General features: G+C 42.3%; 1 protein-coding gene across 7 annotated transcripts in view; it reads right to left on the bottom strand.

Annotated features, from left to right (window-relative positions):
* MYO1B (myosin IB) overlaps positions 1–20,766 on the bottom strand; it is a 177,275-nt gene that overhangs the window by 17,155 nt on the left and 139,354 nt on the right. For 3 of the 7 annotated variants that reach the window (XM_032860200.1, XM_032860202.1, XM_032860199.1), the window contains 11 exons: positions 20,635–20,739; positions 17,992–18,054; positions 14,392–14,592; positions 13,013–13,239; positions 10,394–10,594; positions 8,648–8,741; positions 7,663–7,812; positions 4,611–4,679; positions 2,823–2,909; positions 2,449–2,535; positions 590–676 (listed from right to left, as the gene is read on the bottom strand). In XM_032860200.1, the coding sequence (XP_032716091.1) occupies positions 590–676; positions 2,449–2,535; positions 2,823–2,909; positions 4,611–4,679; positions 7,663–7,812; positions 8,648–8,741; positions 10,394–10,594; positions 13,013–13,239; positions 14,392–14,592; positions 17,992–18,054; positions 20,635–20,739 (1,371 nt within the window). The remainder of the gene's footprint in view (positions 1–589; positions 677–2,448; positions 2,536–2,822; positions 2,910–4,610; positions 4,680–7,662; positions 7,813–8,647; positions 8,742–10,393; positions 10,595–13,012; positions 13,240–14,391; positions 14,593–17,991; positions 18,055–20,634; positions 20,740–20,766) is intronic. The other 4 variants (XM_032860204.1, XM_032860203.1, XM_032860206.1 and 1 more) reach the window with 2 other exon arrangements.

A 20,766-nucleotide genomic window follows, 5' to 3' on the forward strand; every position in this document is an offset into this window, starting at 1 on the left:
ATTCGAGCCTGAAGTTCTCTTTAACCTGAATGACCCACTGCCAATCTTATTTGTCCGAATCCGTATTTTTATGCAAAATCCTTTGGGTTCTACGCTGAACAATGAGAATGGCAGCCACTTTGCAGAAAGCTCTGCTCTAGGAGCCGTCACCGGAGCAGGACAGGCGGACAGGGGCCAACAGAGTCCGAGATCCCCCAAATGGCCACTGCAGGCCGTGGGTCAGCTTTCGGCTCCACTACTAGAACTGTGTCTCGTGCACTAAAAACAAACAACAACAACAACAAAAACACAAACCTCATCCTCATAAAGAGAACATTAAACAGAACTTGGATAACAGAGTGTCTTCTTAGATAAAATACGCTAGAGGGCTAACTACGACTTTAAACCGATTGTTTAAAGAAATAAGCCATAATAAAATCAGCAAATATTAGTGCACAGGTTTGTTCTCAAAAAGAAACGCAATTAGGCAAGATGACATTGTAAAAGACTGTGCAGACCGTAAGCAAGCGTATCGATTGTTTTCTCAGGGTTAGTAAGTGCTAGGCGTCATCGACTTCACCGTGGGCAGAAAGAAGGGGTGGGGAAGTACCTTCAGTCCAAGCCAGTAAGCCCAAATGACAGCGACTGCATGCTTACGCCTAGCCTCCTCCTTCAAGCGTTTCAACTCCCTTCGAGCCTAGAACGTTTTAGATGGTAAATAAAAGAGCCCAATGCAGACAGCACAAATGACCAGAAAAAGACACCCCACCAAACAGAAGAGCCAATTTATGAACGAGGATTTCAGAATAATAGAGGAATTGGGCATAATCATTTAAACCCAAAGCATCAGCACAAGGCCGTGCAGTCCCCTTGATTTTTTAGTGCACGGAGCCTGTGTTCCAGAGGAAGGCGATCTGTATGGTACCGAGGTTAGCTCACTTCTGCCCCGCTACTTCCATTTTTTCTCCCCTTCCTCCTTCCCTGTTCTCTCTCCTTCTTCCACTTCCCTCCCTCTCTTTCCCTTATCCAAGCCTTCAAACTGTGAGTGGCAGCTCATGCCTTCAGCAGATTTCCCTCTGCTGCCAGTACACGGGGCTGAGGAGCTATGAATGTCTGTGTTCATTCATTCGGATGTATAGAAGGACAGCTCTTGCGAACAACCATTTGGAAAATGGAAGGAAGATGGGTTGTTTTCTCTGAAGTTCAAACAAAAAAATAAAACTCCAAATTCTTCCCCGTTAGAAAATCCGAAGTAGTCCTGATTGAAATTCAGTGTGAGCTCGAGGCCCCGAACAGTGAAATACACTGATGATAAAAGTGAACGACTTCTAGGTTTAAAAATCAATCTCAGGGGAGAGTCAGATTGGGGTGTTTTACTGTAAAAGATGAAACAGGCAGTGATTTTTTATTACACGGTAGTGCTGACTGGGAAATGAGCTCAGGCAGCGGGGAAAACCCAGGGATGAGTGTCGAAGCACCCCTTTGCCTCTTCTAGGACATTTCCCTCCACTTCCTAAAGGAACTCGCCTGTTCACAGATTTTTCAAGGGAAAAATAAGTCTGGTGAGTGCTTTGGGCAAATTAGAATCTTCATACAGGCAAACACGGACTTTTCTCATAAGATGGGCTTCTAATGCTGACGAGGTACATTTAAAAACACAGGACTCTATTGATATTTATGTTTCTAACTGGAATACACATTTTTAGCAGGGATGACCTTTGATTTTCTAAGTAACAAAAACATCTCAAAGCCTCGTCCCTTGGGGTATGTGAAATGTTCACAGAGCCCACGACTCTGCCTGGGGATTAGTGAGGGTATTTCAGGAGGCCTTTGTTTCTGAACACAAACAGCTGATGCTGAAATTCCTGGGATTCTTTGGGGGCAATTATAGCTAGCTTTGCATGAACACAGCTTTCTGTTAAATCACAAGTGATCATTCTTTCCACATACAATATTTCACTTATAATCATCAATGGCCGTCTACAACACAATTTCATTCACGGATTAATATGTTTGAAGGCATGCAATAAAGGCGGTCCTATTATCATCGTTTGTGAAAGACCAACGGAAGCCCAAGCCTGAATATTCCCAACATGCTCCCCCACCCCCCTACCAAACAAAAACACCTCAGGAAAACTGTCCCTGTATGTTGTGGGGTTGGAGGGAGGGAAGGGGGAACGAGAAAAAAACAAAACTAAACATGCATGTTACTTGAGAGGTTTTGTTTTTTTTTTTTTCAAGAGCAGCTACACTAGTGCCTCATTAGCAAATCATTAGTCTCCCTGGCCTAGACATGCTTAGGGACCCTTGCAGGCATCACGGACACACCCGCATCCAGGTGTATTAGATCCGGCCGCTGGGACATGCACCAGGGCGAGCCCGTTAGCTGGAGTCGTTCGGCCCGACAGGCTAGAGATCCGACCTATGGCGGATTCTGGGACGGAGGAACAGGATGTGCGAGTCAAGTACCTTAGATCCAAGCCAGTAAGCCCAAATCACTGCAATAGCATGTTTATTCCTAGCCTCCTCCTTCAGCCGGCTCAGTTCCCTTCGCGCCTGTGATGCATTTGGAAAGGAGTTACAGAACAGTTTAAGGCAAGAAAGGTTACTGCTGGTTCCCAAAGGGGAAGGAGGAAGAAAGACACCGGCCACCATCGGTCACCGTCACGCAGTTAACGCGAAAGCGTGTGCCGCCACCCCACACCACAATGTCAGAGAGACAGACAGGAGAAGGTGTGCTCAGTAGCTCAAGCCAGTGAAGCATTTCCGGCCCCCGAGAGAGGGTCCGCAGCCCCGCTCGCTCCTCCCGACCCACTGCCTTCTCAGGGCGGCGTGCGGCCCACCTGGGTGCCGTGCCAGTAGGCCGCAATGGTGGTGGCCGCCTCCTCGCAGCGCTTCTGGTGCTTCAGCTCCCGCAGGATCTTCCGGGCCTAAGGGGAGGAGGCCCCGGGAAGACAGAGTTAACAACAGCAATTCCCTAGTCACTGGGAACAATACCTCAAGAGCCAGTCATCGTATCCATTCTCAAGTGAAAACTCTAGAACTTAAAGAGAGGAAGAGGAGAAACTCAGTGATTGGGCCTCCCTGGATGCGGTGAAGGTGGTAAATGAAGACGTCCTCGAGCTCGACGGCAGAGCCCCCACTCAAAACCAGACGGCAGCTCCTGCGCCTTGACAGGTGACAGGAAGAAAACGTGAGCACAAGCAGCAGAAGCCCGCGCGTCGGATGGAGGGAACCGCTCTCAGAACGGGGTCTGAGATCTCCAATGAGCCATCAAAATCCATCCATCATTTTATTATTGTTCTGCAGACGGCAACTGTATCTCGTGCTTTTTATTCAAAAGAGATGTTCAAAATCTTGCTAAAATAATCTCACTGGTCCAAAACCAATGGCTTCTTCCTAGCAGTTGCCAGAAACGGACTTTGTGGGGGCCGGAGAGAACATGGTTTGGAGGTGGACTCTGAAAGTCTCAAGTCTCTAGTCATGGCCCCATGGGGTCACAGAAGAACTGGTGGGAGGAACTTTCATTCCTCTGTGCGCTTGGATTTGTATTTTGGCATTTGCTGTGGGACAACTACCAAAGTGTCCCACAGGCCTCCACAAAGGTCAGCAGATGCTATGGAGTCCTGGCCCAGGGCTCTACCCTCTGAAGGGGCTCTGGGCCTGGGAACCACCTTAGAACAGGCCCTCTGGATCCAGCTGACTCCACGAAATCTCCCAACAGGAAAGTGGTCAGGACAGGCTGTGGAGTATCTTTGACCTAGAGCAGGGGTCAGTAAACTTTCTGTAGAAAGCCAGATGGTCAGTGTTTCTGGCTTCACAGGTTTTATGTTCTCTATCACAACTATTCGATTCTGATGTTACAGTGCTAAAGCAGCCACCCATGAGATGTAAATAAATAAGCAATATTTATTTTATTCGTACCAATAAAACTTTGTTATGAACTTTGTACTTATATTTGTATATATATTTATACGAAATTTGTACCCCATATAATTTTTAACAAGTCATGAGATGGTTCTTTTTTTGCTGTTGTTTTAAACAATGCTTTAAAAATAGAAAAGCCATTCTTTGCACAAAAACAGGCATAGGCTTGATTTGGTCCAAGGGCTGCAGTTTGCTGACCTCTGAACCAAGCTTGCAGGAAGGACCTGGAACTAGGTGATGGGTGCACTGTGCTCCCCATTAGAACGGTCAGGGCTCAAGATGTTTTGATCATTATGGGGCAGTCCACAAGACGGTCACCAGGAAGTTACGGAAGGAGCGGCTGGGGGCGCTGAGGTCCGGCAGGACACACAGGTGCAGAGGCAACAGTGTGAACGACATCCCCCTGGGCTACACTTCCCTTGCAAACAGGGGCAAGAGGATACTGAAATCATGTACAGTATTATTTCAAGGACTTCCTGCTCAGAGAACAAAGCTCTTGAAAAGAGAGCCGGTTGGAAGGACGCAGCCAAGACATGGTCACAAGGGCCCCCGTGTCACCCATAATATTTATTCTTTCTATCTGACTGTTTACAGGGTAGGCAGGAGACGAGGAGCTCTCCCCTGCAGGGTGACCTTGAAGACATCATCCTTTGTGAAGAACCTGAAAACCCCAAATAAACAAGGCTCACTCCTCTTAAACTTACCTTCCAACCGCGGATATAAGACTGAATTACCAAGGTAGAACTCTTGATCTGTTGATACCTCTTTTGTTGCTGTAGGATAAAGGGGAAAGATATTAGCGGCTCTATGTACATATCTGTAATACACACACCCACAAGGACTGAGAAAGAGGACTTGCTCACTTAGTGCAATTAACCCTTTATCTCCATGTTTCTTCTGGGAACCAATATGTAAAGAAATCCAAATATCAAATGACCCAAAATAATTACAGTTAATCCAGAGAATGCTGTAAGGATGCTAAATGTGATTCAGTGATCATCACTTTAACGGAACTGTGAAAACAGAAATGTGAATCTGACCCGGCTCCTGCACTCAGGGACGTGCTGCGGACACCAGTCAGCAACGTGAAAGAGAACGTCTCCTGGGAGAGTCGAGTGGGCACCAACCAGATTCAGATACAGCCACGGCTGCCTCGGGTGGAGGGGTACAGCAAACCCAGTCAGCCTCCAGGAGGAAGGCCTCAGGTCAAATGCTGGCATGGCAGTCTCAGTGCCTGGAGGCCCTTTGTACTTCTAGGGCTAATGCCCCAGAGAGTGGAGGCCACTGGAATCCCACTGCTAGAAGCATGAGCTCTTCCCGTATTTCATGTGGAATAGTCACCAGCACGTGGGCATCTGGGGCAAAATTTCACAGCTTTACAATGTACTGACGTCATCCTGTGCCTCTTTCACTTTGGAAATGGTGGGAGGAGACATGCCCTTCAGCACTCTAGACTATATTTGGGAAGCTCAGAGGACACAGGGTGATCTTAACACATGAGCAGCAAAGCAAGAGAATGCCAGAGAAAATGACCTTGGACAAGTCACCACCTTCTCTGGGTCTCCCATTTCCTCATCTGTTAAACGAGGAGCTGGAAAACCTCCCAGATTCCTCACAGAGGAATATTCCGTAGTAGTTTGCAGAACAAACTACACCCACCATCTCTGACCATCACTTCTGACATCTTAGTACCTCACTGTTCTCTTCTGAAATTCCTAAATGGCTTGAAAAGAACTCTCTCACTTTAAAACTCATCTCATAAAAAAACAAACAAAAAACTCATCTAATAGATGCATTAAATAGAAAATGGATTTTAAAATAATCAGCAAATAATGAAAATAGGCATGGAGAAGATGTTTGAGTTATCTCGTTGAGGAAAAATACTGAGTCTAATCACTGGCTTGGATAACATGCAGCTAACTGGTGGAGGTATTTAGCTCAAATTCTGAAGCAGATGTAACAAAATTAATATTTTCTCTGAAAATTAGGCTATCATTTGTTTTTATTCTTCAAATCAATAGTCCTCGTAGCTCTCACCATTGTGATTTAATGATACGTTAACGTGGTAGCTCTTTTCATCGTCTGGAGATCCGATAGCTCTAGACAGGGAGGAAAGGTGCTGATGGCACCCGCTCTTGGTTTGTTGCCTTGTTTCTTCTCAGCCTTCTGATAAAGTGCCCCCTTCCAGAGGCCTTCCTTGACCATGCTGTCTAAATTTATATCCTAACTCCCTGCTCTTCTTTATCTCAGTATTCTTGTTTCCTTCCTAGCACTGACTACAACCTGTAATTGTTCTGATTATTTACTTGTTTACACCCATATTGTGCCTTGCTAGAGAGCAGCCCTAGGTCAGGAATGAGGCTGTTTTGTTCATGGTGCTCTCCCCAGAGCCCCACAGAGCAGGTATTGCAAAAACATTGGTAGGATTCCAGATAGAGAGGAATTCACTACACTTCCAAACTTGGATTTTCTTAATGATCTCAAAATGAATGATAAAAACGGTCCTTGAGGACTGGCGATTTCTTGATCCTCCTTTCTCTGGCAAATACAAAATAGAGCATTATGAATCCGCAGAAATGCCATTCTGGCACATAACGTGCCATTGTTATGTGCACAGAAGAGAACCCACCGCAGCTCAGGGTGGTGACAACTGTCCTCTGCGCCTCTGCAGAACACAAGGAATGCATCTACCATCATGCTGGACAGGTTCATACGACCATACCCATAGTAGCGGTCGTACCCATTCAACTAGAGGAAGCAATTTTAAAGATACCTCCTTAAAGATCAAGCAATTTTTTTTCCTTTGGCTTAATCATTTAAGTAGCTCCTTAATTTCTCAAACTTGGACATATAATGCTAAGATGTACAACATGAGACTAGGTCAGCAACACTATGTCCTGGTTATACACTGCCTCCTAGTAAGACATATCTGTAGGAGAAAAACAGAAAACCCTAAGGGAGATCTGATAGCAAATTCCATTCGTCTTCCAACTCACTCTCTAGAGCAAATGTGTAGAATGAGAAAACATTTGGGATTAGCGTTTTTATCTCTAAAATTCATTTGTGAGAATACAGCCTCGGTTGAAGCCAGCCTAAAGGCAACCTCCAGGCCGCCATCAAACATGTTACTCTTTCAGTGAGACTTCTATAATCAAGTGAGAAAGAAAATCCCAAAAAGAAATTCCATGTCCATTAAGTAAACACACTTAATTTTTGAGTCTTTCCCCCTACTTAGTATGCTAGCTATCTGATGACTAAAGGAAACCCAACTCTCTCACCAAACCCAGAATTCTACTCAAACGAGGCATCAGTTTTCTGGAATGAAGCCATTTTCAGTGCGGCTACAATACATGGAGAACAGCCAATTATTCTAGAAGAGTGACCCTACCGTCTAAAGAGAGTTAAATGACGCTGCCCCTTCCAATCTGATGACCAATTTCAAGATTTCAATCTCCCACGACAGGTAACTGTAGCAGTGGAAGGCAGCGTTGTGACACACTAAACCCGAGCTTTCAAGTTCTCCTTGAAGGTGCAAACCTCATCTCTGCCACTTAGTGGCTGTGTGACCATGCGCAAGTTCCTTAACGACTCGTGCCTCAGTTTCCTTGTCTTTAACAAAGGCGCCACAAGAGCACTCATCCCATGAGGTTGCTGGGGGAACCGAATACGTAAATATGACACATATAGTTAAATACATAACAAACACTTGCAAACGAGCATCATTATTACAGATTGAAAGAGGTCGGAGGCTCTTACCGCGTATCTCCTGTACCAGGCGGCTATCACGATTTGGCTTTTCCTCATTAGCAGGAAGTGTGTGCGGCATTTCCACCCCCGATAAATTTTCTGAATGAGAGTGGCCAAGTCCTCAAGACGCTGCTTCCTCAGGTCTTCTAGTTTGAATAACTAATTAAGAAACGATAGATGGATGTAACAATAGTCGAACAAAACTTCATGACATGCATGAAAGACATCCCCAGGAGGAAAAAAGTCATGATGCTGAGATAGGCACATTGAGAAAAAAAAACGAACTGTCTTAATTACAGATGAAAGGAACAATAACCCTAAGAAGACTGATTTTGATGAATTCATACAAGATCCACTATTTACAACAGGATGACGCAGAATTTATGACAAATCAGAGAAGGGCTGCACTGGAAGCCCCCGTTTACCTTCACGCTCTCATGGGGATACAACTACTGAGGGTACGGAGATGCTGACAATGCTTCTCTCTTGAATAATTCAAACATTTTCCAGACTCTCCAAATTTCCAAATTACCAAAGACACTGCTGCGTTAATTATACTTCATGCCAGTCTATATTCATTTATGAGAAACATTCCCTTGGAGTTCCTACGTAGAACTTTAAGTGTCCTTAAAAATGTTTTCAATAGGAATGTTTACATGTACTTCAAATAGGGTTGTCTTTCCCAAAATTATTGCATAATTCAGCTATAATAAATACAGACTGAATTTACCCCCAATTCCTATGAATTAGGGAGATTATATCACCATTCCTTTAATAGTGTTGTACGATCTATCAGTTCAAAGATTCTGATGTTTCATTAAAAATACACACGTTCTTCTACTGCCCCCTACCCTCTCATCCTCCTGGATGTCTGCAGAAAGAACAAGAATGTGCTCTCCTGGCTGCATCTTGGGTGAAGTAATGAAATTAAATATCCTGTAAGGACTTGCCTATATGATTAAAAGTTCAGAGGGTCAAGCTTTTGGTTACATACTGTTCTTGGGTTCCGGATGAATATCTTTGATCTACCAAAGGAATATTCTTCCATAGGAATCTCTAATTCATTAAACAGAACCTCCACACCAGCCCTATAAAAATAAACAAAAATAGTGAGTTTTCTGAGTTACAAAAAGATGTTATCTTTAATCATGGTATTGGGTTCTCAGCAGCATAAAAAATAGCTTGATTTCCAAGTATAACTGCTCTTTCAGTAAGCAGGCTTTTGTCAAAGATTCTTCAGACTGAACTCCACAAATTAAACCAAATCCAGTAAAGCTAAAAGAATAAATTTGGGTTCAGAACTATGTAGTCTAAGAAAATATGGTATTAAAGCCAGTATCTTGATTTCATTAGCAGAGGCAATCTTTGTATCAAATATACCCATGACAAAGCACCAACCAGAACCAAGAGGGGTACAAGAAATTCACATCCAATTTGAACCCACTCAGTTAATTCTTGAAAATATTTTTAATATTGTGTTTGTGCCTCATGGCACAGGCAAAGCACAAGAGATAATGCTAAAGGCCAGATCAATGGGGTGTAATGAAGTAGAGGCCATATGTGATGGGAGCAAGGCCTGAACCGGGCTCTGACTTCTCCAGCCTGGACCCTGATTTCAACACCAATCTTTAATCAAACTTCAACCCACCAATTTATGGACTAGGTGCCAGGCAGGGAGTGAAGACATATTCTGTGTATTATATGGTAAATATGGACCATAATACGCTGGCAATTAGCAGCAGGAACAGCACCCAGATCCGACATTATCTGGGTATTGAACTGTGCATCAGAGACCGTATCAGATATCTGGAGTTCATCTCCTTGTAATACAGGCTGAGTGTCTAACACTATCAATGCTCCTCTTCCAGGCCAGGTCCAGTGAGAATGTGGAGGCAATAGCAAGATGGTGAGAACAAATCCCTAGTTCCTGCAAAGGCCTGTAAAATGGACATGCTGGCCTTCCTGTGCTCATTAGGAGAGCCTCTACCACCCGCAGAGAAGGGCCAGCTTCTCCGACTGGCGAGAGTGGAAGCGTGAGCACCGGACAGCCAAAGCCTGCCTTGTCTTCTGCAGCAGCCCTCCAGTGGCATACGAGTTCTCTCCGCAAGTGGAGAGCTCACAGGGGCTGCTCCATGCAAAAGCCCTGCAGCAGTCCGGCGCTCTATCTGGGACTAGATGGCGGAGTACAATTCAGGGAAGATAGGCTGAAAGCGGCCGGATCCGGACTCTGCCCGATTCTCCAATCCAGCTTTATCAGCAATAACACTGACTCTGAGTCCTATCTGCTCCTGCATCTGTTTCTTTAGTTGGTGCAGACCCAGGCAAAGAGCAAGACCCACACCCCCACTCGCTGTCAGTCTCTGGGGTTAATTCCCCAGAGGAGAAAATCAGAAGCGGAGAGCAGTGATCTGAGGTGCCTCTAATCCTATGATTCTACACAAATATACTTAGCGATTACAAATCCCTTCATACGAACTCGTCACAGCATATCTTTAAAATTTTTTTAAAAATCGAAGTTACAAATGTGGATCTGATAAACCCTGTTTGGAACTTACAATCGAGGCCTCTATAATCAATCAAGCATTAGCACAAAATGGTACCCTGATGGAAGAGGGCCCAACACAGAGGATGCCTCCGACTTGCTAGAGAATTCTGTCCTACTAACAGCATGTGAGGAAAATAGCATGGGATTTGCATGCTTTAAAACTTCATTATTAAATGTGATCAATGAATTTCTTACCTTGCTGGTCCTTTCCAGTGAGGCCATGTTTGTTTACAAAGCATTTTGTATCTTTCTAGGCAGGGCTCATAGGCCTGCCTGAAGGCGTAGCCTGCCCTTCTCACTCGGACGCTCTCCAAAAGACCCAGGTACCTGATCTGGTGACATACCAGAGCCTCGCTGAAGATGTGTGCTGCTTTTTTATCATTTGGTTTGATGCACCTAAAAAATTAGAGATTTTAGGTTTTGAACTCTGTCTCTTGTGGATAGATCTCTGTTTTACAAAGTAGAGTATATAATTATTTCATAATAATTATTTATTTTTCTTGGGAAACCTAGTCACATCTTTTGAAATTATTTTAAACCATTTTACAGAAACCTGAAAATGAACATGACACACGTGTCAGTTAAGAAAGAACATACTAATGCATCCAACAAAAACATGGATGAATACCACTGACATTTTGCTGTGTGAAGTAAGTCTGACATAACAGTACGTATTTTTAAATTCCATTTATATGAAGTTCAAGAAAAACAAATCTATGGTTAGAAATTGGTATTGTTGTTACCTCTGGGGAGAGGTACACATGGGTACGCATGGACAGAGAAGGGGCACAAAGGAACCTTCGGGGATGATGGAAATGTGTTATATCTTGGTCTGGATGGGGTTGCACAGGTGTATACATATATAAAACTTCAAGCTGTACAAAATTAAGATTCATATACTCTACTGTACTGTACGAAATAACTCAATGAAACTATTAAAGACACTGCTGTCTCCGTATTGCCCTATATCTCCCTCCTTTCTACCAGGACAGTTTGCTGCCCAAGGAACGACTACATTTCCCAGCCTCCTTTGCAAATAGGTGTGGCCATGTGATCAGAAGTCTGGCCACTAGGATCACAACAGAATTAATATGTGGTACTTCTCAGTGTGACCTTAAAAAGAAGGGACTTGTACTCCCCTTGTTCTTCTCCTACTAACTGCTGGCTGGTAATGTAGAGCCATAGTAGAAATCCATCCTTGACAATATGGATGAGAGGAAAACCTGAACCACAGAGCCACAAAACAGAAGAAGATGCTGGATTGGCCCTGAAGCCCTTATACTCAGAAGTTACATAAGAAATAGGTAAGTCTTGTGGAAGCCATTGTTATGTCTGGATCTTAGGGGTGCAATCTCTGTATCTTAATTAATACACTGTTAAACATTTATGGTTAAATCTGCCTACCTACAAGTATTAAATAAATCCTACACATGTAATGTATGAACAATTAAGTCTTACCTAGTTTGACTGGTGTTTTTATGGTTCTCCTTTTACATTTACAAAAATAAATGGCTTGGCTTAAAAATAGACAGATGGATCAGTGGGTCAGCCTAGTGAGTTGAGACCTGGACACTTACACATGTGTTCAACTGATTTTCAATAAAGGCATCGAGATTAACTGAATAAAAAAGAGATCTTTTTTCTTTTCAATAATATGGTGCCAGAGCAACAGGATATCTACATAGAAAAATATGGACCTTAATACAAAATCTGAAACTACAAAGACTTTAGAAAAAAATATAATATATTCACAAGGGGAATGAAGGAACATTCTGAGATAATAGACTGTTCCTTAACTGACCGGGGCTGGTGGTTGTCAAGTGAATAAAATGGTGAAAAAATAACAGCTGTTCACCTAGGATATGCACATATCACATCATATAAATTGTTATTAAATGAAAACTTTTTTAAAAGTCCACTTAATTGAGAATAACAAAAGCAACTGACCACAGAACGTTTCCTGTTTTTTTTTTTTTTCTTTTTTGAAGGTAGGATCTTTACCTACTGTATGTTCCAACCTGACTGCAATCAAACCAGGGGGTTTTGACTGTTTACATTTGTTACTAATATAAACATTAAGTGAACAGACCACAAAAAAATGTTCTTCCCACAAGGCTCCTCACAACTGCATTTCCAAAGACAGTTATGGAAGTGATGTGTGGGTGTGGGTGCGCTATAGGAAACCTGACCTGTTAGACACACATCCCCTGTTATCTAGTTCACCAAATACACACACTGAAAACTCCAGTCCTCACTGGTCTTTACTGAATCTTGAGATCTAAGGTGCCTGGAAACAGGGAAAAAAGACCAGATGCTTCTGAAGGAATTCTTTCTGTTGCTTTGAAAAATTTTAGATTGTTTTGGGAGTCATTCCTTTCTCCAAATCTGTAAGTCTCACAGAAAGATATATTATCTAACACCAAAGTTGTAACTAAAGCCCCACTTGGTTTAATGCTGTGCTCTAAGTTGATGGAACAAGAGGAGTCCCATAGAAGAGTTTTCTGCAAAACCTTTACCAGAAAAATGCTTACGTTTCTGAACATGTCATGAAACAAAGATAGAAAATGTGAAAAACCCTACGTGCCCACAATGCCACTTCACGCCCCCACTCTGTTTTCAAATTCCTTGCTTGAAGGGGTGGGGGGGGGCACTGGAGTATTTTTAAGCAAACCCAAGAGACCACAGTATCCAACGGGAAGAACTTGGGTTATTCTCCATGGGGGCTACACTCAGATTTAGGCCAAGCGGGAAATGGTCTTCCTTGAACGGACCTTCCCAATGACCCTGTCAAAGAATTTCATGTGCCGGAAATACCTAATGTAGTTGGGGTTCTTGGTCTGCAGGTTTTTCATCAGCGTGGCCACAGACGCCTTGAACTGAGAGCCTGCTGTGGGAGGCCTCTTCAGGTTGATCTTGGCGGGGTTCCCTTCAGGGAACAAAGACTTGATGAGGCTGTGGCCGGCCTTCCACATGGCTTGGGACAGGTCTCGATAGAGAAGATCATTGTTCTTGTCAACAAATCCTTCCACCTGGTACAGCACCTGTGAGCAGCGCACGCAACAGCCGATGCATCACACAACCACCGGAAATATCCCACGACTATCCACAACGCAGCCTCCTCTGTCTCCATCAAGCCACCCCCCACCCCGCACAGCAGTCACACTCCTAATACGGAACTAGCCTTCAAGTTTAAATTCCATCTGCCTAAATCACAGATGAGTTCAAAATAAATTCTATTATGCTTCAGGATTTGCAAGAATAAACTCCAAAAATACTATTATAACATTTTCAAAGGATTTTAGGCTTTTTTGGTGTTGGAGCACATTTTTGAGGTTTTACTTTTCTTTCTTTTTTTTTTTTTTTAGTTCACAGGTACCAATTCTAGTCTGCTGAAAAGAAGACAGAAGAAAACAGAGATGGCACTGATATTTTCAGACATCATAAGCGGGCGGATAAACTGACCAGAGAAGTATCTTTTAATAATATAAGCTAAGAAAAAAAAATATAGAAGTACCAAGTTTCAACTTTTTGAAATTAACAGAAATTCAGATATTATATACTTAATTTTTACTAAATATGTAATTAAGAATGTCTTTCTCTTTAGCATTTGCAACCTTATGTAAAAGAAAGGAGGCATTAACCTCAACTGATACTCTTTGATGACTCTAAAAATCAAGCTATTGTCAAAACTGGTTTTATCCTTATAGATCTCAGGTGACATAAAATTAATTTCCTCAAATATTAAGCAAATTAATAAGTATTTTTTTTAAAAAGTAGGTATTTTCCCCACTGTTGTTCCAAAATCTCAATCTAAGAATTCAGTTTTTGCTAAGTGATCTGTGCTTGTAAAACCTTACTGTCAGTCTTTAGTGACTCCTGATTTTTTACTAGCAAATCTCCTTTTATTTGTGTCAACAAATCTATTTTTATAGGATAATGGAGAGCCTGGAAACAATAAAATTGATTTTTAAGATACATTCGCACTCTTTTATTAAGTGCACTGGGTTTCCCTTTCAGCTCTCAGGTAGGATTTGGCTCAGTGTGATCCAGATTCCATTTCTATTGGACAATTACTGATTCTGTGATTTCGGCAACTCATCCTCACAAATTGGCCCTGGTCCAAACGCCACCCCTGAGGCACGGCCTCAAGGGCAGGACTGCAGGCCCGCTGGGTGCCCTCGGCTTCCCCGCACCTTGCCAGCGTAGTGCTGAATTCTGAAACAGCTGTGGGGCAGGGATGTGTCGTTGAGAAACCTGGAGCTCTTGCTCATCCTGCTCTCAAAGTGCTGGTGGGTGGCACAGACTTGGTTGAGTTTCTCCAAGAAGGTCTCGTCGGTGACCGTGCCAGGTCTCAGGCACTCCTCATCCAGCATGGCCAGGATCCCGTTTGTGTTCTGAGAGAAAGGAAGTACAAAGGGTTTCCTTCCTTCCTCACAGTATTGTTTAAATAATTATTCCCAATTACACTGTCAAACACAATTAACTTAGTCACCAGAAAATTCTGCTCGGTTACAACAAAAAGCAGAGAATCAAAACCAGTCACAAAAAGCCACAGAAGCCAACCCCCTTCCGCAGCCCCAGGTGTGCATGCCTGCTGGGGGGAAGAGGGGTCTCTGTCAGTCTCCCTCCCCCACTCTGCCCCCCACAGAACGGGACTTGGAAGTCACCTCAGCTACCTTGGCGGGCTGATGACTGAAATTCACACTGTTCAAAAAAGGCATATCAGACCTCATATTCCAAACACACTCAAACCCAAATCTAAACATAAGAAACCAAATGTGACAATGCAATGTCTATGACATGTGGTCATAAATCACAAAGCACAGTCTTCTAAGGCTGTTACTGGATTCATAGCTTGAGAAGGAAATTGGTTTCAGATGTTTTCAGATTGTTCCTGTGTTCAAAATACAGTTTATTTTCTAGCATTAAAAAAAAAAAAAAAAAAAGATGTGATTCGGAATCAAGGCGATCGAGCTGTTTCAAGAGTATCTGTTTAGAATAAAATTCTTCCACATAAAATTTCGAAACGAATGTTGAACACAAGTGAGAATTTGTTGTGTTTTTAGACCCTCTAATCATATTTATCCCAAGAGCAGTCAGCCCAGCTAAACTGCATAAAAAATCTGGAATCTTCTACTTTGCTAAATTAAGCCTGCTGTTCCCCGGATGGCCCCTATGGGGCCCATACGTCTCCATTCCAAAGAGAACAATCCACTCTACGGACTACCAACCCCACCCACTTCCACCAGGCCAAAGCTCCCGGTTCCTCTCCCCTTCTCCTCACAAGGCCGTGACCTCCTCTGACCAGCATTTGCTCATTCCACACAAAACCCCAGGGGAAGTGTGGACTCAGGAATCAAGTGTGTTCACGACAGCCCCAGAGTAAACATCATTGTTAGGTAAGGCTGGAAGGAAACACTTCCTTTACATACCCAGGCTCCTACGTGAACCTGAGTTTCTTCAGTCATGTATGCAAGGGGATTTGGGGCTGAGATCATCTAGTTAAATGAAGTGTATTACCATGGTTCTCTCTGTTTTTCCTTCTTGAAGGTAAACAATTAAGTTCAATGTTATATTTATGAAGGAAAAAGAAGTCGGGACTTCTGCAAGTTAAAGTTCTCATAGCAAATTACTTTAGTCACAAACTACAAGGAAAAAATTTTCAGTAAATTCACTGATTTTTTCTGCATATTAGATTAGAGTTTTGAATTGTTTTAGGTAGAATGTTAGCATTCACCTTCCAACATTGTTCAAATATTTCAAAACAAAGCTTATTTATTAATAGAAAAAGTCATACTTCAGAATATTCGATTTAATGTTCTATTTAATTCAAGGTGCAGTTTCAGGAATATCTTAAGAACTGAGGGAAGAGACACCAGCTGCTTACATCATGTCCGAAAGGTCTTGTTACAGACGAACAGAAAGTGACTCGCCGGACACGTAGAGCCTGTGATTCTATTTCAGCACTAACACACACTACCACTGACAGCTAAAAAGACTGTAGGACAATAAAGTCTACTCATTGTTTAAAATAAGTTTCAATAACTTTGGTATCGAGGCCAAGAGTGTGAGTAATCTTAAACATTAAAAAAGGGTTTCCAGGTTTTCACATACAAATCAATCTTCCTGCAACCAATTCAATTTATAATAAACTACAGACTACTATGTAAAAACAAAATATTTAGTAACCTTTTGGAATCTAAGATTTATCTAGTAATTTTTCATACTTTAAGCCTTTTCACATATATACAGATGTAGCTGGTCACCTGAAAATTCCCATTGCCCTTGGCCGCCTGCAAAGTCACACACACATACACATCCCCCACACAGTTGTCTGAACCAAAGCTGGGTCTATACTGGAGCCACTTCTGGGGTCCCACTTAGCTCAGCTCCCATGACTGTCCCTTTACCTCCTTATCTTAACTCTAAGAACATGTTTTTTGTTATCTTAACCTGAAGAACGTGTAACAGGCAGAGCATGTCCCTTTATCCTCTTTTACCTTAATTGAAGAGCATGTTTGTTGTTATTTACTTATTTTAAAAATGTTTTCTAGCTTTACTAAGATACAAATGACATAGAACACTGTGGAATTTTAAAGTATACAAGGCAATAATTTGATACACTTGTATATTGCAAAATGATTACTGCCATACATAGCCCTAGTCAACACCTCTACCATGTCACACAGTTACCACTTCTTTTTGCAATGAGAACATTTAAGACCTATTCTCCTATTTTCAAATATATAATATGGCATTATTAACTGAAATCACCAAGCTATACATTAGATCTCTAGAACTTCTTCATCTTGTAACTACCCTTTGATTGACCTCTCCCCATCCCCCACCCCAAACCCCTAGCAACCACCATTCTATTGTTTCTTTGGCTTTTTTAGCTTCCACATATAAGTGATATCATGAGGCATTTGTCTGTCTCTGCCTAACTTATTTAACTTAGCGTAATGCCCTCAAGGTCCATCTGTTTTGTCACCAATGGCAGGATTTCCTTCTTTCTCATGGCTGAATAATATCCCATTGTATATATACACATCTTCTTTATCCATTCATCCAAGATGGACAGTTAGGTTGTTTCTATATCTTGCATATTGTGACTAATGCTACAATTAACATGGGAGTAAAGATATCTTTTCAAGATCCTGATTCTGTTTCCTTTGCATACATAGACCCAGAAGTGGAACTGCTGGATAACACAACAGTTCTGTTCTTAATTTTTTGAGGAATCTCCATGCTGCTTTCTATTATGGCTGCACTAATTTACACTCCTACCAATCATGCACAAAGGTTCCTTTTCCTCCACATGCTCACCGATAATTCTCTTTTTGATAGTAACCACTGAACAGTGTATTAGAAGTTAATGGAATTTTAGAAATGAAATGGGTATCTGCTTTGGCAAAGACGTTTCTGCGGAGCCTCTGCTGACCAGGGCTCATACTCCCAGGAGCCACAGGCTGGACCTAGGCCCCTGGCGCGCAGCGAGAACAGTGTGGCCGAGGGCATGGCATCTGAATGCCCGGCATGGGCTCTGTGATATGGCCACGGGCTGAGCACCAGAAACCCCAGCCAAGTATCAAAACGTCCAGCTGTCTATGTGTGTGCTGGAGAACTGTGTCTGGTCTCTGATGGCTAAATACGGTCTCCAGAACTCTGCAGTTCAGTAACAAAAAGTGTCAAAATAGCGGAAATGCTATAGTCTAACATTGAAGGCTGTGAGACCTTTTTAAGTGGGAAATTATTATTAAGCAATTTTTTAGGAAATTGTACCCAATACTCACATTTTCTATGAGATCGCAAATGATAGCATTATTGAAGTAGTCAATGTGTGTCCATTCTATGCCCTGAGAGACAAAAGAGAACAAATCAGATTCTGTATGAGACCATATGCCACCACCTATAAAACAGCCACTGCGCCATTCCGCACGCTTCACGTCCTCTGAGTATTTCCTTTATAAAAATCAGTGCTGTGACAGGTCCTCTTCCGGTTCCCAAATCTTCCTTGACTTCAGTGGTCTACCACTGACATGATGTGACTGAAGTGCGTGCCCTTGACCTGCTCTGAGACCGCCTCCCATTCCACTCTCCGTCTGTGGCAATTTCCCACGCACTTCGCTGGCCCCGTGCCAAACATTTACTCAACAGGCCTTTGGGTCAATATTACTTTGTGTATATTTACAATGTTTATAAGGAAGTAAGTCAGAACTTGATCCCAGGAATCCAAGGCCCACATTTTTTCTGTTCTTAATTTGAAATCACAAGGAAAAAAATAAATTTTAGAGTCAAGCCCATGTTGCAGGGCAGTTGACTATTTCAAATGTAAAAATATCCCAGTGGTAAGACAAAGTATTTCCAGCGTAAAGAAAGACACGAAAATTGACCCACTGCTTCTGATGCTAGTTACAAAGCCAAATCATTCTGCGTCTACTTACACACTGCCCTTAAGTGTAAACATTTATTTTTCTTCCAAGGGGAATTTAATTCATACAGCAAGCTAAGGATCTTCCTATATATTCTTAGATGTGTTTTAAACAATCTGTACCAACTGTTTTAAGTTACAGATCAAAGTTTGGGCAATCTCTTGATGATGAAAAGACAGGAAGAGAATGAATCTGGCTTTTAGGACGTTTACGTTAAAAAAGGTGCCAGCCAAGTGTGAAATGTTTCTAAAGCACGGTGATCATTCTAAAAGGACGATGAGGTATTTATGATTTAGCTTTTGAGTACATGGGTTATTTTATTAAGACACTGAGGATAACAATCACATTAGAAAATTCTGTACTGAAGCAAAAAAATAAATAAAACAGGAGTTGGTGTCTTCAATGATTTATAATAACACTATAGAAAATGAAGAAAAATAGGTAATACCATTATTAAAATACTAAAGCAAATGAAACAAAAATCTAATATAGAAACAATACAATAATTCCTCCCTTTCTCTAGAATAACTTTATACTTAAACAGTATTTAAAAAATGAAAGGGTAAAAACCACATATGGTTTTATAATTAAGGACGAAACTTTATAAACATTACTTGCAATTATTTTCAAATTACATTAAGTGAGATAATCCATACAAAACACTAGTACAACACCCGGCAATTTAGTAAGGACTCAACAAATATTACCTGTTTTTATTATAAAATTTAAAAAATCAATGCTTTTTAAGATTGAACAAAGTCTTCAAATACTTTCAAACTTATATAGAGGGACACTGACTTTTTGGGTGTACCGTTCTCCCACGTTTGGGCAAAAGCATGGTGTCCTGTAACCACCACAGCCAGCCTCCAAAACCCCCTCATGCTGCCCCTGTGCAGTCCTACTTTCTTCACGGCTCCCGCCCCTGGGCCGCGACCGATTCCGGTCTCTGCCGCCTGCCTCTTCTCGAACAATGTACCATGGAACACTAGCGTGCAGACTTGCGGACCGGCTCTCTTCAGTCAGCACGCTGCGTCTGGGAGTCCTTCATGTTACTGTGCTTACCAACTGCTTGCTCCTTTTTTCTTCTTGGACGGTGGACTATTTTGTTCTTTTCTTTCATTTGTAATATGTTTTATTCTGGAGTAACCAAGAGTAATACTCTTCAGATAAGCCCTTGATCAAGTATTTATTGGTTTAAAAAGAAAAACTTCTTTCGAGTATAGCTGAAACAGTGTCACGTTCTCAGGGGTACAGCGCAGTGATTCAACTTCTCCGAACCGTACGCTGTGCCCGCAAGGGCAGCTCCCGTCTGTCACCCCGCGACACACTTACTGTCCCAGTGACGGGATTCCCTGTGCTGCACCCTCCACTCCTGTGACCGGCTCGTTCCATAACCGGAAGCCTGTAGCTCTCATTCTCCTTCACCCGTTTGCCCATTCTCCAGCTCGCGTCTCTCTGGTGACCATCATCAGTCTGTTCCCTGTGTTTATGGGTCTGATTCTGCCTTTTGTGTATTCATCTTGTTTTGTGTTTTAGATTCCACATGAGTGAAATCACATATTAGTCTTGATCAGTCTGCCTTATTTCACTTCGCGTAAAGCCCTCTAGGTCTAACCATGTTGTTGCAAATGGCAACTGTTCCTTTCTAACCGCTGAGCAGTGGTATGGACATACCACTGCTGTTGGCTCATTCTTCTGACGCATTTTCTTTTTTTCAACATGCTATTATTTTACATCATTGCATTACAATCTACTAAGACTCAAGCCAGTCAATGGATACTTACTGAGAACCTACTATGTGCCAGGCACTGTTCTAGGCACAAGCAGCAGAGCAGCAAAGATAATCCCAGTTAGCTTAGATGTCGTAACAAACGAACTTATAAAAGATACAACACGATTAAACTTAGATAAATCTGATTTTAGAATCCTGTTTCTATCGACTTCTGAATCCACAATTTGTATGAGTAAAAAAGGAACTTTAAAAAAAAAAAATGGCGACATTACCTCCCGTACATACTCCTCCTGCTCTTCTTTCAGGGTCAGTTCAATGAAGATCTGCTGCAGCTTCTCATTACAATAATTGATAATGAACTGCTCGAAGCTGTTGTCCTACGGGGAGAAAAACGAAGGCAGCCT

This window comes from Lontra canadensis, unplaced genomic scaffold, assembly GCF_010015895.1.
Source record: "Lontra canadensis isolate GAN:19392208 unplaced genomic scaffold, GSC_riverotter_1.0 scaffold18, whole genome shotgun sequence".
NCBI classification, from domain to species: Eukaryota; Metazoa; Chordata; class Mammalia; order Carnivora; family Mustelidae; genus Lontra; species Lontra canadensis.